This window comes from Quercus robur, chromosome 2 (genome assembly GCF_932294415.1).
Source record: "Quercus robur chromosome 2, dhQueRobu3.1, whole genome shotgun sequence".
NCBI lineage: Eukaryota > Viridiplantae > Streptophyta > Magnoliopsida > Fagales > Fagaceae > Quercus > Quercus robur.
Genome location: NC_065535.1, coordinates 32046922 through 32062783, shown reverse-complemented (window position 1 = coordinate 32062783; position 15862 = coordinate 32046922). Strand labels below are relative to the sequence as shown.

At 37.1% G+C, this 15862-nt stretch overlaps 2 protein-coding genes across 2 annotated transcripts; one reads left to right on the top strand and one right to left on the bottom strand.

Annotated features, from left to right (window-relative positions):
* Positions 1-347: 347 nt before the first annotated feature.
* LOC126713360 (uncharacterized) lies at positions 348-3693 on the top strand. The gene is made up of 4 exons (XM_050413107.1): positions 348-627; positions 717-885; positions 1135-3174; positions 3275-3693. The coding sequence occupies exons 3-4, from the start codon at positions 1227-1229 to the stop codon at positions 3427-3429; spliced, it is 2103 nt and encodes a 700-aa protein (XP_050269064.1). The 5' UTR covers positions 348-627; positions 717-885; positions 1135-1226; the 3' UTR covers positions 3430-3693.
* A 452-nt stretch (positions 3694-4145) lies between these two features.
* On the bottom strand, positions 4146-14949 carry LOC126713359 (protein SPA1-RELATED 2). Its single transcript, XM_050413106.1, has 8 exons — positions 14711-14949; positions 12501-14164; positions 9309-9466; positions 8050-8887; positions 6773-6919; positions 5423-5743; positions 5225-5284; positions 4146-5092 (listed from the first exon to the last, which is right to left on the bottom strand). Exons 2-8 carry the CDS (start codon positions 14025-14027, stop codon positions 4901-4903), a joined length of 3243 nt encoding a protein of 1080 aa, XP_050269063.1. The 5' UTR covers positions 14028-14164; positions 14711-14949; the 3' UTR covers positions 4146-4900.
* Positions 14950-15862: the final 913 nt, after the last annotated feature.

Genomic DNA, 15862 nt, shown 5'->3' with positions numbered 1-15862 from the left:
AATTTATTCAGGGCATCAACTTTACTTAGTAGTCCAAAGCCGACTTTTCTACTGGTTGAATTAATTAATTAATTAATTACAGTAAACCGTCGAAGGTTACGTGTTTGACCATTAAACGCCAATCCGTTACGAATAAAACTAACGGTTCTCACAAAACGTCACCGTTTTATTTGTCAACGACGTCGTTGAAGGTGTCAACAGGCGGTAACGGTCAATACGGCAGTTGAAAACGTTAAATAAAAGTAACGACATTTTAAGAAAATAAAAAATAAAAAAACATAAACGAAAACGAAACTCGCGGGAAAACAATATAAATACATAGAATTAGCAAAGAATCCGGACCTTTTCAACGGCCAAGATTTGTGGAATTTTCCCAGACAAGCTGACAAAACTGCTCGCCTCTTGTTCTTCTTGTTCTTGCTTTTGTTGTTGGGATATTCGTCAAAATTCATAAGAAAACCAAAAAAGCCCGACAAAATTGCCACCTCGAAGTTTCCGAAACAATATCCAATCAAAAAAAAAAAAACAATTGATCTTATTGTGGGAAACTTCAATTTCTTTTATGGGCCTGAGGAGGAGGTTTTTCTGTTTTTTATTTTTCACAAGCTCTGGTCGTAACCGATTTTGGTCAGTTTCTATTTGGTTTTGTCAGCAAATATTATTATCATTTATTGTTTATTTGGTTATCCATTGACTATGGTTTGCTGCTTTATCAGATCGAATAGAATTATTCCGGCGACTTGGATTCTTGAGAATTTGATAGCAATTGGTGGTTTTTTGGATGTTCATTAAGTTGATCGGGTGACTTGGGCTTGTGAGAATATGAGGTGATTTTTTTGGGTGTTCATGAATTTGATCGGTGAAAGAATGAACTTTTTACTACAGGTATATAGATGCTCAAGTCCTTTTGGTTTTCAACTATTATAGCTTTTTTCTATTTTTTGTTGTTGTTTGTCATAGGAAGCTTCTTTGGTATTGGAGAAATACATGTTGCCTGCAATTGATTCTTGAACTTGTTTTAGTTTGTTCTGATTTAGAACAGCTTTGTTCTTCTGTTAATTTCCATAATTTCCTGTCTTTCATAGCTGACTTTGTTTTCTCTTTTTTTCTTTTTTTTGAAATCATTATCTGAAGGTTGCTGCTTAGTTAGATTTTGTATTGCATCTTGAAGATTTGAGTTGCATTTTCATTATTCTTGAATACCCGAATCACGAATTCGCCTCTCTATGCCCGGAATGGAACAATTCCGGCATATTGGAGAGGTGCTTGGAAGTATGAAGGCCCTCATGGTGTTGCAAGACGATGTTCAATTCAATCAATGTCAGTGCTGTTTGCTGTTTGATATTTTTTGCTTGGCATTCGACACAATTGCAGAGGAGATAAGACAGAACCTGAAGTTTGAAGAGAAGAACAAGAAATGGAAAGCTCTTGAGCCACCTTTGGGAGAGCTCTACAGGGTTTTTAAAGAAGGTGAGCTTTACATTAAGTATTGCTTGGATTTCAAGGATTGGTGGGGAAAAGCAATCAGTATCCATCAGAACAAAGATTGTGTTGAATATCACATACACAACTTGTTCTGCTTATTCCCTGCTGTAATTGAGGCCATAGAGAATGCTGGAGAGATAGCGGGACTCGATGAGGATGACATGAAAAAGAGGAAAGTCGTGCTCACGAGGAAGTACAATAAGGAGTGGAATGACCCAAAACTTTTCTATTGGAGATTTGGGAAGCAGTACTTGATCCCTCGAGAAATATGTAACCGGTTGGAGAGTGCTTGGAGGCAAGATAAATGGAGGCTTATTGAAGCACTAGAGGATAAGAGAATTTTGCTCTCTGATGCTTTGACAAAAAATGAGCACCGCCTTGCAGACTTACTGATCAAGAAACTAAATGGGTCAGAGCAATTTAAGGGGAAACTTTTTCCAAGTTCAATTTTATTAGGAGCAAAGGATTACCAAGTGAGGCGCCGGTTAGAAGGGGGAGGCCAGTATAAGGAAATTCATTGGTTGGGGGAAAGTTTTGTTTTGAGGCACTTCTATGGGGAGGTTGAATCTTTGAATTCTGAGATTTCTACCCTCCTATCACTTTCCCACCCCAATGTATTGCAATACCTTTGTGGCTTTTATGACGACGATAAGAAAGAGTGCTTGCTTGTTATGGAGTTGATAAACAAAGATCTCATCTCCTTCATGAAGGAGAATTGTAGCGCAAGGAGGCGGATTCTTCTTTCTTTCCCGGTTGCTGTTGAAATCATGCTTCAGATTGCAAGAGGCATGGAATATCTCCACTCTCAGAAGATCTATCATGGAGATCTGAACCCTGCTAATATCCTTGTCAAAGTGAGGAATTCCACAGAAGGCTATTTACAAGTGAAGGTCTCAGGTTATGGCTTATCATCAGTAAAAAATACTACTCGAAACTCAACAGACCAAAATACAGACCAAGGTACAACAGACACTTGTATTTGGTATGCGCCTGAAGTTCTGGCTGAGCAAGAACAGCCTGGAAGTGCTTTTACTTGTAAGTACTCAGAGAAAGCAGATGTCTATAGCTTTGGTATGCTTTGCTTTGAGCTCTTGACAGGGAAAGTTCCTTTTGAAGATGGCCATCTACAAGGAGAGAAAATGAGTCGAAATATAAGGACCGGGGAAAGGCCTCTCTTCCCATTCCCTTCACCTAAATGTCTTGTGAACTTAACCAAAAAATGCTGGCAAAATGACCCAGCTCAGCGCCCAAGTTTCTCATCCATCTGTAGGATTTTACGTTCCATCAAGAAATTCCTTGCAATGAACCCCGACAATGGTCAACCTCAACTGCTCTCACCTTCTGTAGACTTATGTGAAATAGAGGCTTTGTTTGTAAAGAAATTTCCTGCAGAAGAGGGTGGTGATCCAGCTCCTGTATCGCGAATTCCATTTCAAATGTTTGCTTATAAACTTGCTGAGAAGGATAAGACTTCTATGAGCATTAAAGATGATAAGAGTCAGGATCCAACAAATGATGCGACCTCAACTGACAGAGATGATGGCGTGTCTGTAGTGGATGATCAATTGGTACCAGCTAGTGATACAGCTTCAGTTAGTTTTGATTTAATATCAGTTTCTTCTGAGACCTCAGTAAAGAAAATTTCACAAAGAAATAAATCTGCAGAACATAAGATGAGAAAAGGCCCAGGTAGGCTACTTCTAAACTCAGCTTATTTTCCTTTGAATTATTGGAATTACAATCCACCCTCTATTGCAATGTCACTAAATTTGTTGAGTTGCTTACACAGGAACAACAAAAACACAAGCACCAAGACATTCACCAGCACAATCACCATTGAGAACATTTAGCCACAATTTGAGGCCAACCAAGGGGAGTATGTCGCCATTGACTATGAGCCCTATGCACCCAAGAATAAGAGGCAGGCCTGTCCCTAATTCTTAGGTTTGTAGGCACTTCACCTAACTGAAACAGAGTTGGTGGTGTTCCATAGAAGTTTTTCCCAAAACATGGGATTCCCACAGTAGCTTGTCACATGCATCACTTTTTTTGTCTACTTCTGAAAATGAAAAAAAGGAAAGAAAAAAAAAATGTAGTTTTGTATGAGGTTAGAGATAGTGAACCTCCATGACTGGCTGCAAACAAGTGTATCCATGTTATAGGACTACAATTTTGAAGTAGATATATATTTTTGTCATTACACAGTTACCATGTGATTGTGATCTGTATATTCAGCCTTGTTGGAGGGCTTTATTCTTTTTTTTTTTTTTTTTCTTTTTTCTTGTAATCAATATTGGACAGATTTTAAGCTTACTAACTGCTATCCAAGATCTTTAAAGCCTAATTTTTATATAAAAATAAAAAGATGCAATAGATTATCAACCTAAAGCATCCACTTCATCACTTCATGATATTGTTTTTTTATCATCAAACCAAAATATCAATTAGTTTTTTACGTAAACGGGATTTGAACTCCAAATATTTTATTCAACGACAAGAAACTTTACTAGTTAAGCTATCTTTAAAGATTGAAAATTATCAATGGCTTTGTTTAAAATTAATCAGCTTAAAAATAAAAAATCATGAAGCACTTTGACAACCTTCTTTTAAAACAAAATAAGGCACTTTTAAGTCTATAAAATTGTGATATTCCACAAAGATTGGGAAAAAAGAAAAACTCATGAGACAGGATATCTTGTCAGATCTTTTATAAAAAAATAACCATATACATCAAATTTTAGAAAATATACAATAGCAGATTCCTACTTTGGACAATAATTTCTTAATTACAACTCAATAACGAATTTCTTGTCAGTATGAACAATGCTTCTGCGCTGTCTTTGAACAAACTAGTCAGTTAACAAAGGCTAGTCCTTCACCGAAAACTTATACAAGGAGTTCAGGACTGCAAAACAAATCTGCATTGTTCTGAGGAGCAAGTGCAAAAATAGATATATTTGTTTCAACTGACACAGCTGTTCCCAAAATCCTACTTTTTATCTTGAATCCACTAGTTCGGAATTCATGTCTATCTCAATCAATCATTTTAAATCTTAAAGCAGTAGCTCAGGCCTCTTCTATCAATGGCGAAATGATAGTTGGTTTTAAGCGTTTTAATTTATCATTCTTGCATCTCAATCTTCCACTTTGGAGACCTGGAATCAGTTGTCACAATCTGACTGGCTTCTCTTCAAAGATGTTTTAGGGCTGAAATGTTGCACAACCAGTATTTTCAACCAGTTATGCCCGTCACATGATCAACTTGAGCTGAAGAATTCTTCGGATTCTCAGTATTTGTCTGTGCAAAATTATGGTTTCTGCTATGAACAATCCCCCAGAAAACCTTGGGGTCACATGAGCCGCAAAAAAGCCATAGAAGACTACAAATCCTTGGTCTCAAACAGTTCAATTTTCCTCAAACCAACTGCAACACTTTTATACACCCACTTGAACTGGCAGCAACCACCATGTCTGATTTCCCTCTCCAGCAAACACTTGAAACAAACTGCCCGTTATCATCATCAGTCTCTTTCCCAGAGATAGGATCAATGGAGCCAAACTTATGGGAAGTAATAGGCATATATAGAGATCTATGATAAGCATAAACCTGAGAAGAATGAGACCGCTTTAATATTAAGTACTGAACTTCCTTGAATTTAAAAGAAGGAAACAAAGAAGGAAAACCCTTCTTAATTTATTTAACCATGAACTCAGTGTGACATAGGCAATTAATGCATACCTCATTTGTTTCTGAACCACATGCTATGTAACCATTAGCAGTAGATAAACCCACAAAATTCTGAGGACGCAAGTGGTGCGATGTTGAACCAACCAGAAAAGGGGGCAAGAAGTCAGATTCTTAAATGAAGCAAGATCTATGCCAAATGTTAGAATTAAAAAAAGAAAAGGAAATAGGTTCTAGCATAAGTAAACCAACCTTCTCGTTAGTATGCCCACTAAGGGTTAAGATGTTGCAAGCATGAGTGGACAGGCCACTAGGACTGCTTTTTTTGAGATCCCAAAGCTTTAATGTATTGTCGGTGGATGCAGAAACAAGTGTTTCAGAGTCCAAGAATTTCGCATAGCTAACAGCTTTGTCATGGCCAGCCAATACACACCAGGGGGTTCTAGTATTCCGAAGATCATAGCAATAAGTTCTATAATCAGAACACCCAAAGGCCAGCAAATGTGAGGAATGAGGAGAAAACTGAACACAGCAGACATTTGCAATGGTCCTGATCGTATCTAAGCAGTTTCTCTGCACAAGAAGTTCTATTGCATAAGACTTTAAAAAAATTTTAAGTGGTAGCCAGAGCTAGAAAGAACATGTGCCAAAATGCAGCATTATCTTTTTCTTTTTTTTCTTTTTTTAATTTGTTAGTAACAACAAAGGAGGGGGGATTTGAATCTTGGATGTCATGAACACACAAGGGATGCCAACCAATTGAGCTACAAGACTAAAGTAAGATTGTCACAATCAATATGTCTATCTGCACATCTTGCCAGGAAAGTTCTGGCCATCCTACTTGATCATTTCTATAAAAGAGTTCAAATAACAATATTGCATTTGTTGTTCACTATTTTCAAGGAGTACCATAAAGAAACTTTTTGTGAATAGGACAAATCTCTCTAAGGGAAAATATACTCTTGGAAATCATCAATGATTTGGCATATATGATGAATCAATCTGAAAGTTCTTGTACCCAAAACAAAATATAAAAATTAGGTCAAATTACACTGAAGGTCCCTAAATTTTAGTCCTTGAGCGATTTTAGTCCTTAAAGTTTAAAACAATCAGTCCCTAACAAACTTAAAGTAATCGCTTTTAGTCCTTGATATGTCTAATGGAGTGATGACGTGTCATTTTTAGTTTGGCCAAATCATCTAAGGGACTAAAAGCAGTCACTTTAAATTTCAAGGGCTAAAACCCCTCATGGGCTAAACTTTAGGAACTAATAATGTATTTAAGCTTAAAAATTAAATATTATCCCATTTCTTCTTATACCTTCTTTAAAATCATTGGATTTTTTTTTTTTTAATAAAAAAAATATAGGTAAGCTACCCAACCAATGGGTCTTAAACCCATGAACTCACCCTCCCCTTAGAACTTATAAGGGGAGGAGGTGCCAGTTGAGCTAGAGCTTATTGACTTAAGATCGTAGAGATTAAAAAATAAATAAAGACCAAAAAGCAATCCATTTCAATTGTAACACTAATTTTACTAAGTACCAATTTTCTTGAAGTACTAGTTTGTGTTGGATGAGGTGAGAAAAAGGAGAGAGAGTACCTCAGTAATGCTCCACAGTTTCACCGAGTAATCATCACTTCCACTAGCCAACTTTGTTGGACATGCTTGAGAAAAGTCAACAGACCAAGCCCTCTTTGAATGCTCCGTGAATTGAGAAAACATTTGACCAGTACTTGCATCCCATAACTGGAAATCCATCCAAGCAAATCAAGTTGAGAGCAATGCGGAAAAAATTAGTAATTATAAAAAACAAGGCATAACCACAGGTTAAGATGCAATGTAATAGAGAATCAAATAAGAACCTCCAGTGTTCGAAATTGTCTTGTGATACCAAGGATCAAGTAATCATAAAGTTAATATTATTAGGAAACTAAAAGACTTAGTAATTAGTCTAGATTATACATCAAAAAACACTTGTAGTATGCATCCACTTGCTAGCATGACCCAACAAACATATGCATTTTAAGACCCCAAGGGGTAGCACAATCGGCTTGAAAACATGCCTCATGAAGCAGAGGTCACTAGTTCGAATCTCCCATTCCCCTTTCCTTTGAGGCCAAAACTTTAAATATATATGATCATAGACATCATCGCCTGTAACTTTAAATATAGTCCGTTCTTCCTTAAAGATAATGTCTCTAAACTATGTGTGGAGGTTAAAAAGAAATAATACAATGGCAGTGTGCACATGTTTCATATTATAAATTGGGAGTATGATAATTAAATTGGAATGCTTCTACTTTGCTGAAATCTTGAAGTCTAAAATCAGTTTCATTATTGCAGTCTTAGAAATTTCTTTTTTCTTTTTTTTTTTTTTTTTATTTTTTTTTTTTTTTTTTTTATAAGTATTGCAGTCTTAGAAATTTCATTCAAGCCTACAATAATGCACTGGAGTTCTCCTATATGGGAGGCTCAAGGCATGAGACAATTGCTCATGTCTGAATTAACAGAGGAAACCAGAACATGGACATAAAGGAAAGGAACTAGCTTAGTTCAATTTATGGAGGACATGTAGATCTAGCACAAATACTGACAATGAAAATGATATTTTGCTCTAACAAAAGGATATGGATGATCACATTCACAATATAATAAAACCAGTTAACATCTACCTATCCTATTAACTCAGAATCTACTTTAACCCTATAGAGGAGGAGGAGGAGGAGGGAGGGGAGGGGGCATCTGTGAGATAAATCATTAATTATCCAGCGAAAAACCAAGATAAAAGAACATGCTCCACATGAATTGGCCCATTGACATTCTGGCCCAAGTATTCTTTATCAGTTCACACTCTCTTACGAGCAAAATATACTCACCTTCACTACACCATCATAATCAGTTGAAGCCAGATAGTTCCTGATATAGTTGTTCCAGCAAACGCAACTGAGCCTTGATTTATTTGATATCTCAATTACTGGATAATGAATATCGACAGACTCATTAAAGAGTGCATTAAATTCAAATATCTTTATTTTCTTGGACACTCCAGCAGCAGCAAAGTAGTCTTCATCCCGGTCAAAACTGAGAGAGCAAATTACATTTGCAGAACTATTGAAATCCCCGTTTCTTAGTATCCCACGCACTTCAAACTTACTATAACGAGCATATTTGCACAAACCATCAAAGAAGTCTCCTAAGGGATCAATAGAAATCTGTTTTTCTTCATCCTTTTGGGCCAAATACCAGTTCTCACGCTTTCTCAACAAATCCTTATCTGCACGTGCTGTGGCATCACTTTCAGAGAGCTGAACTTTGGATCTCATGGAGAAATAAACACTTTCAAGATGACTGATATTCCTCATCAACCCCAAGTCATTTGTATTGGATACAGGGGATGATTGAGAAAGCACCTCCAAACTTGATGGTTCTTTGTGAAGGAACTTATTCTCCTTTCTACTGAGGGAGTCATTGTGCAAGCACACATGAGACAATGGGTTTTTTATATTGTGCCTCCTCTCAACCTCTTCGATATCTTTTTCTAAGCACCTAATTTCTTTTACTAACTTGGAAGCATCCTTCTGCTTGTGCTCGTCCAACAAAGCCAGGAAATGCAATAGTAAATCCGATTCAGCATCATCTTGATCCATGGATGATGATAATTCTTCTGCAGAAACCTCCTTTGCTCCATTAGTCATTTCAGATTGTAGAATTTCCCTGTTAGACAAATTATTAATCCAGAACATTACATCAGAGTATGGATATAGAACCAAGCTGAGGTTCAAAATTTAAAGGATTTGAAACAAATTTTTATTGGTAAATTCACATGAGCACCTGGTGGGTTTTGAACCCATGACCTTACCCTCCACCCCTTTCTTTTGGGGGAGGAGGAGGTGCTGTTATGCTAGAACTCATTGGCTTGAAACAATTTTTTAATATATTGGGCACTCAATCCCACAAGACTACAACCCACTTATGTCACCAGTATTTGATTGTATCTCAATCAGATAAATAGTCAGTGCACTTTTCATCATTAAGAAAAAGGGGAAAGTCACTTTGACATGACATGATGTCAAATGCTCAATATCTCATGCTAACAAAATTTACTAGACTCTAGCAACAAAGAGTTCAGTCTTACCTGGTTGTTGGGCGGGAAGAAGGTTTAGGATGAAGTAGCCAAAGACAGAATCCAGCTTCCTTGGTATTTTCTGATAAAAACTCTGGCGGAAGAATTCTATAACACAGATCTGACATGGCTGCAGCATGCGTTTTTTCTGAGTCAAAACGACCAAGTAACTGAAAGACAACCCAAATTAATCCATTAAAATACAAATTGGTCATCCAATGACTTCAATATGAGCCAACGACTAGCAAGTAAACAGTAATGATAATCATAAACATTACTCATAGGTCTAACTGACCAGAATTGACTAAATAATGCTTCCAGATTCTAAACTCAGTCAGTATTCTTAAGAGAAATGCCACCAGCTATTTCATTTGTTGGCAAGTCTGATATATAAAAAAAAAATCATAACCTTTATGTCTGGGTAATTTTCTCTTCTAAGAATGCTGGTTTTGTGTGGGCATAAATTTCACAGTTGACATAAATGAGTGGCTATACATGATAAATGCATTTGCAGTTTAGGCTTCATTTGTTTTGTTGTAAAATGTTTGAAAACATTTTCAGCATTTTCGGGCAATGTTTTAAATGTCATTCCGTTCCGGCCAGAAATTTCTGGAATTCTTCATACAGGTGACCCCCTTGCTCCATATCATCCCAAATTCCGGACTGAACTGGCATTCCAGGCAAAACTTTCAGCATTCCAGCTGAAATGAGTGTTCTGGACCAAGATTCAAAGATGTTGGCCTTTTTTTTTTTTTTTTTGGCTTTAAAAACATGCACACTTTAGTATTTTTTCCTACCTTCCCTTTCACTTACAAGATCCTCAATTTCACTCTCTTTGGTGGCTCTCAGCACTCAAAATCCAGCTTCTCTCTTGCTATCTCTCCACACTCTCAATTTCTTTATCACTTCTCACTGTCTCTCTCTCTCTCTCACGGTCTCTATGTCAAAGGCTTGAAATTGGCTGGAATCTGTCGAAGAATTGAAGAAGGGACAGCAACACCAACTCCACCTCAAAGCTCAATCTTATTTTCAGTTCTTTCATTCTTTGTTATTTATTTTATTTATCTCAGATAGATCTGTATCCATGTGTGTTAATTATATAAATTTGGTTGTGGGTTTGGTGGTTAAGCACTTTTTTTAAAAAAAACTTTATTGTGTCCGTGTGTATTGCTGTTATCTACGAAGAAGTTTATTTATTTTTAAATGTCAGGTTTCATTAACAAGCCTGTTTTGATTTGTTGAGATTGAAATTCAAAATTATTTGTAAATTGTCTTTCTTGTTTGCTGTTTACATAGACTGTAAATGAATCTACTAGTAAGGATTTTCCTTTTCTGTTTCAAATGAATATAAAAATTAAAGCAACTCATATTAAACTTATACCCACTCTCGTTTTGTATGTTTTTTTAAGTGTTTTATATTTAGTAAACTTTAAATTATATATATATATATATATAGAGAGAGAGAGAGAGAGAGAGAGAGAAGTAATCTCGAAACGGTACACCGGTACATATTAGTACCAAAATATTCCATTCTAGTAGTCAAATCCGAAACGGTCTCCGGAACAGAATTCAAAAACCTTGGTCAACCCTGAAAATGTTTTATGTTGACTGAAAAGCATAGTTATAACTTTTGTAAAACATTTTACACCCAAAAATATTGTAAAACGTTTTCAAAATTGTCACACACACAGACACCCCCCCCCCCCCAACTCTCTCTCCCCACCATGGCTCACCCTCTCATGCCACCAGTGGTCCTTGCCGATGGCCCTTCCTTTGTTCTCATTGGGATCACACCTCTCTCTCTCTCTCTCTCTCTCATAACTCCTTAGCAGACCTCTACCTAGAGCTCCATTCATCGCGATCCATCATCACCACCATTCCTTGGTGGCTATCTTCTTCCTTCACATTTTAGGTTTTCTCTTCAATGCTCCACCCACCCTTGATGCCAACCGCGTGTTGAGGCGGCTGCTTGGGGTGTGGTGGGCTTTTTTTTTTGGTTGGTAATGAAGCTTGTGAACAGTGATGACCAAGGAAGAAGAAGGTGGCTCTCTACTTTTGAGCTTGTGAACAGTGATGACCAGCAACAATGCTTCAAATAGACCCAAAATTCATGAACCCATTGAAACATAGAAAATGATTTCTAGAGCATTTTTAGAAACGCAATCAAACACGGGAAAAGAAAATATTTTCCCTAAAAATGTTTTCAGCTAAAAATATTTTAGCTTGGTAAACATTTTACAATGAAACAAATGGAGCCTATAGAACCAAAGGAGAACTTTTTTATAAAAATCATCATCTGATGCCTGAGTCACATGAAACAGGGATGAATAAACAAACCAACGAGGGTCAACTGGAGGGTGACAAAGGACAGTGTAAGGCCAAATATAATGTGGGTCAGCAAGCCCCCAGAGAGCAAATGACAAAAAAAATAGGACTGATTTATACAACCATACAAAAGTGTGATTTAAACCTTTATGCCATCAGATCAAGAGGTGCAGTGAAACTTTGAATTCCCAGAGTAGCTTCTCCTCTGGGATAAGGGCCTCTTATTTCATGGCTTAAATCCTTGGCAAAATCAGAGACCAGATCAAACATAAGTCCTTATAATAAAGGTATTCAACATTTTTCAGTTGTACACTCAAGAAAAAAATTGGCTAAGAAAGTGCTATGTGGGTAATATGCAAATTTCCTTTGAAATGAAATACCGACAGCAGAATCACAAGCACTTAAGAACTGGGAAGTTTCAGTTTTCCTTCTTATATCCAAATAAATGCTAATAAATCAAAAAATATTTTCAAACTCAGCAGCACCTCAAATCATGGGTCAACATGTTTGCAACACACAAACCGAAGTACAGCCAAAGGAACTTGACATTATACATCCATTCATTCATAGTTTAGAATCAAGACAACTAACGAACATAGTTGACCTAGACAGATTGAACAAACATGCAAACGCAACAGAAGTCATCTCCTGTCCATACTAATAAGTTCAGAGTAACAGCTAGTTATAAATTTCTCTAATTATGCATTCCAGAAATGACACTGTATAAATGGACAAATGTTTGCACTCTTTATATTTCTCTCGTGGTCACTGTGTTCCAACACCAATAATACAAACATGCATAGCTGTAGTTTATGAGTAGCAATAATATAAAAGCTGAGATGGAAATGTCAACTAGTAAATGAAGAAGCAGCATCTCACCTCAAAAAGAACAACACCCAGACAGTAGATATTTGAAGAGATTGTGCAGCCTCCCTCACTGGGCTCCTCCGGACTTGTATACCATTTCTCTTCCAACTGGTCACCAAGAGAAGCCAACTGCTGCTGAGCTATACTAGATGTAAAAGGGCTGCTACTGCTAGACTTGCTCTGAGTTTCACATTGTGTAGTTAGGTTATCTTCATTATATTCAGTACAAGAATCCCGAGGACAAGTAATATTGGCATTGCTATCATATGCAGTTTCACATTTGTAGCCAGGTATTGAAGGGTATTGATGCCACTGCCCAATAAAGTTTTTATTCTCGCTGAACTTTAGTTTCTTTGCATATAAAGCAGCAGGCGGGAGCATTATCTGCTTCATAGGCCTTTTTCTTACAAGGAAACTATCTGACTGAAGAGTATTTTGATCCATAGCACTCTCTAACATTTCTCTACGGACAGGTGAACCAACAAACTTAACCTTATTTGATGGCAATAACCTAAAACAAGAGGGCCGTAAGTCCTTCAAGGCAGTTCCTTGAGAGTGATAATAATCGACCACATTCACAATCTGTCTAAATATATACAAACGCTCAAATTTACTTGCTTTTTGATGCCCAACTTTCAGCCATTGTCTCAAACTAACTCCGCCATGATCAGAACCACCAGTTCGGGGCCCAGAAATACCATCAGGAGAAGGCAATGCAGCAATAACATCAGTAGAAGGCATCACAGTTTTGGGAGCCAGAGATGGTGATATATCAGAAGCCGCCACAGTACTACTGGCAACCTTCAAATTATTCTGGTCTTTGGACTCAGCAGGAAAGCCATCACGAGGTGGTCCTTTACATATGATCCCTTTACCCTTCAACGTCTGTTTAACAAAAAACTCAGAGAACCCTGATTTAGATAAAATCTTTGTCCGAATGCCCCCATGATTAATCCCTGAAGCCCCTTTTTTTTCAGCACTTTTCAACTGCTCCATCATATCATTATGATCATCAGCACAAGGTTTTTGAGCAGATAACTCTGCGAGTGGCGTGCAATCCATATCCTCCCAGAAACTCGACAGTGTCTGACTATTATCCCTGTACATAGTGTCACCACATGAACTCCCACTTCCCAATCCACCCGCAAGCTTATAAAGATGCTGCCATTGGCTCTGCTTACCCTGCATTCTTTCTCGATAGTTTGATGTACCAACAATAGCTAAGTTCGAGCCATTGTAATTGGTCACTCTCAACTCTTCAACCATGACACCGGCATCATCCAAAACACCAGAACTAGCATGGGGTTGTTCAGATCCATTCACATTGTCCATGCTCCTATATAGAATCTTACCCTCTTGAGCTGCAAATTCCTCAGCTGGGTCCTGGGAATAGTCACCCTCTACAGGTATAAACATTTCCCGGGGTCCCAACATGTCACAGCTTTCAGGTTTCAGAGAATACTCGCTCTCCTTGCGTTGGAAGCGAACACCCTCTTCCGCACCTAAAGGAGTCACTTCGTCACCCAATCCTTGGTCCATGGCATCCAAACTAACCTCATCCAGTCAAATTTTGGCTTGCACAATAAAATGGGATTTGTTCAGTCAAACCCCAGATAAACTATTCAGTTTTTTTTTCTTCTCATTTTCTCCTGAGAGCAACTGCTAGTATTATCCAGCTACCAAAATTAAAAAGAAAAAGAAGAAGTTCAACACCATAATAAAACAAAATTTAACAAATTAAAACAATGCCATATGCTAAAAACAACATATAAAAAAACTATAAACTACCATCTCATTCACAGTTTCACATAACTCAAATTATCCACACACAAAAAAAAAAAAAAAACAAAAAAAAATCAGGATGAAACATGAAACTAGCAAACCAATTTAGCTAGCCAATCAAATAACAGATTGGGTGAGAAAATTGGACAAAAAATTTTTTTTTTTTCCCTGGAATCATAATTTTGATATTATTAGATAAGAAAAGATATAACCAATACAATTTTAAAAAATTCTCATTTTTATAATTGTTTGCTAAGAAAATTAAGCAAATGGGCATTCTAAAATTTCGGAATTAACGCCATTTTTAACACCCCATTTGTTTTCACCTCAGAAACCAAACTTTCCTTCATTTTATCAGGAGCCAAACAGAAACTATAAACTATTTTATATTAATATATAGTCATAAATAAATAAAATACTCCAAAGAAAGCAGAGCTTACCAGCTATTCGAATTTGAACCCAAACGAAACGAAAGCGCTTCACCGCCTAGCTCTTTCAATTCGGGTTTAAGTATGAAGGTCGAGTAGGGGCAAAATCGGAAATTCACTCGAGAGCAAAAGCCCTAGCTTGATGAAGATGATAATGGAAAATACTAGTAATAAATATCTTTCTTCTCTCTCTCTCTCTCTCTCTCTCTCTCTCTAAAACTCACTCTCACTTCACAATTTTGAATTTTGAGTACTTTTAAATTTCTTAAATATCTTGGTGTTTTTTATGGGGGTTGACAAATTTATATACGTTTCTTTTTTAGCGTGTTTCTCATTACGAATCTCCCAAACGTGGCATAAGAGTAGCCCCTAAAACAAGTCACTTTTGATAAGATTTTTTTCCTTTTTTTTTTATTTATATTTATAGTGTATCAAAAATGCTAGTTCAAAATAAAATTCATAATTTTTGGTACAAACATGGCAAGTTATGAGTGTTAGATTCATATAGATCTACAACTTTTTACCACTCACAAGTTACAACCTATTATGTGGACAAACTATAATAAAGTTGTGAATTTTGTTGTGGTTTCGATATTATAAGTGTAAGGACACAATTTGTAACGACCCATAATAATGTTAGGTTTGCACGTAAAAAGGTCCAAACAATATCATTTATAAAGTGTGGGTTTGAAAGGCTAGGCCTTGGTCATCAGACGGTGGTTTTTTCATGGTGTTCATACATAATTAAATCGTGCTCGCCCTAGAAGTCTTTCTCTTGGAGGCGGGCTGGGAGGCTCTGGTTTTTTGCCATTTTTTCTAGCCCCTTTTCCCCGGATTGCTTACTTTTCCTTTTATACTAACCTGTATCCCTTGTCCAACGTCCACGTGTGGGTTCGATTTTCCAGAACTGATACTTGTCCCATCAGCCCATACCCAGAGTGGTTGGGGATGGTTGTAAAAACTGAAAAGTATGGCTCTGTCAGGTGCAGAGTATTGAATGGCAGTAAGGGCAGCTTTCCCTTTGTCCTTGGTCGTTTATACTTTCCAGCGTACCCTTCTTTATTGACCTAGATATTTTAGATTTTTTCCCAAACTGTTCCTATACCGTTTTTGCCCTTCCTTCTAGGGAGACCTCGGATATGCCGAGGACAGAATCATCATCGG

Coding starts and splice junctions, on each gene's coding strand:
- LOC126713360 (XM_050413107.1), top strand. CDS start 1,227: ATGCCCGGAATGGAACAATTCCGGCATATTGGAGAGGTGCTTGGAAGT. Junction 3,175..3,274: donor TAAGATGAGAAAAGGCCCAG/GTAGGCTACTTC, acceptor TTGCTTACACAG/GAACAACAAAAACACAAGCA.
- LOC126713359 (XM_050413106.1), bottom strand. CDS start 14,027: ATGGACCAAGGATTGGGTGACGAAGTGACTCCTTTAGGTGCGGAAGAG. Junction 8,888..9,308: donor TCTTCCCGCCCAACAACCAG/GTAAGACTGAAC, acceptor TTTGTCTAACAG/GGAAATTCTACAATCTGAAA. Junction 5,093..5,224: donor GTGGTTCAGAAACAAATGAG/GTATGCATTAAT, acceptor CATTCTTCTCAG/GTTTATGCTTATCATAGATC.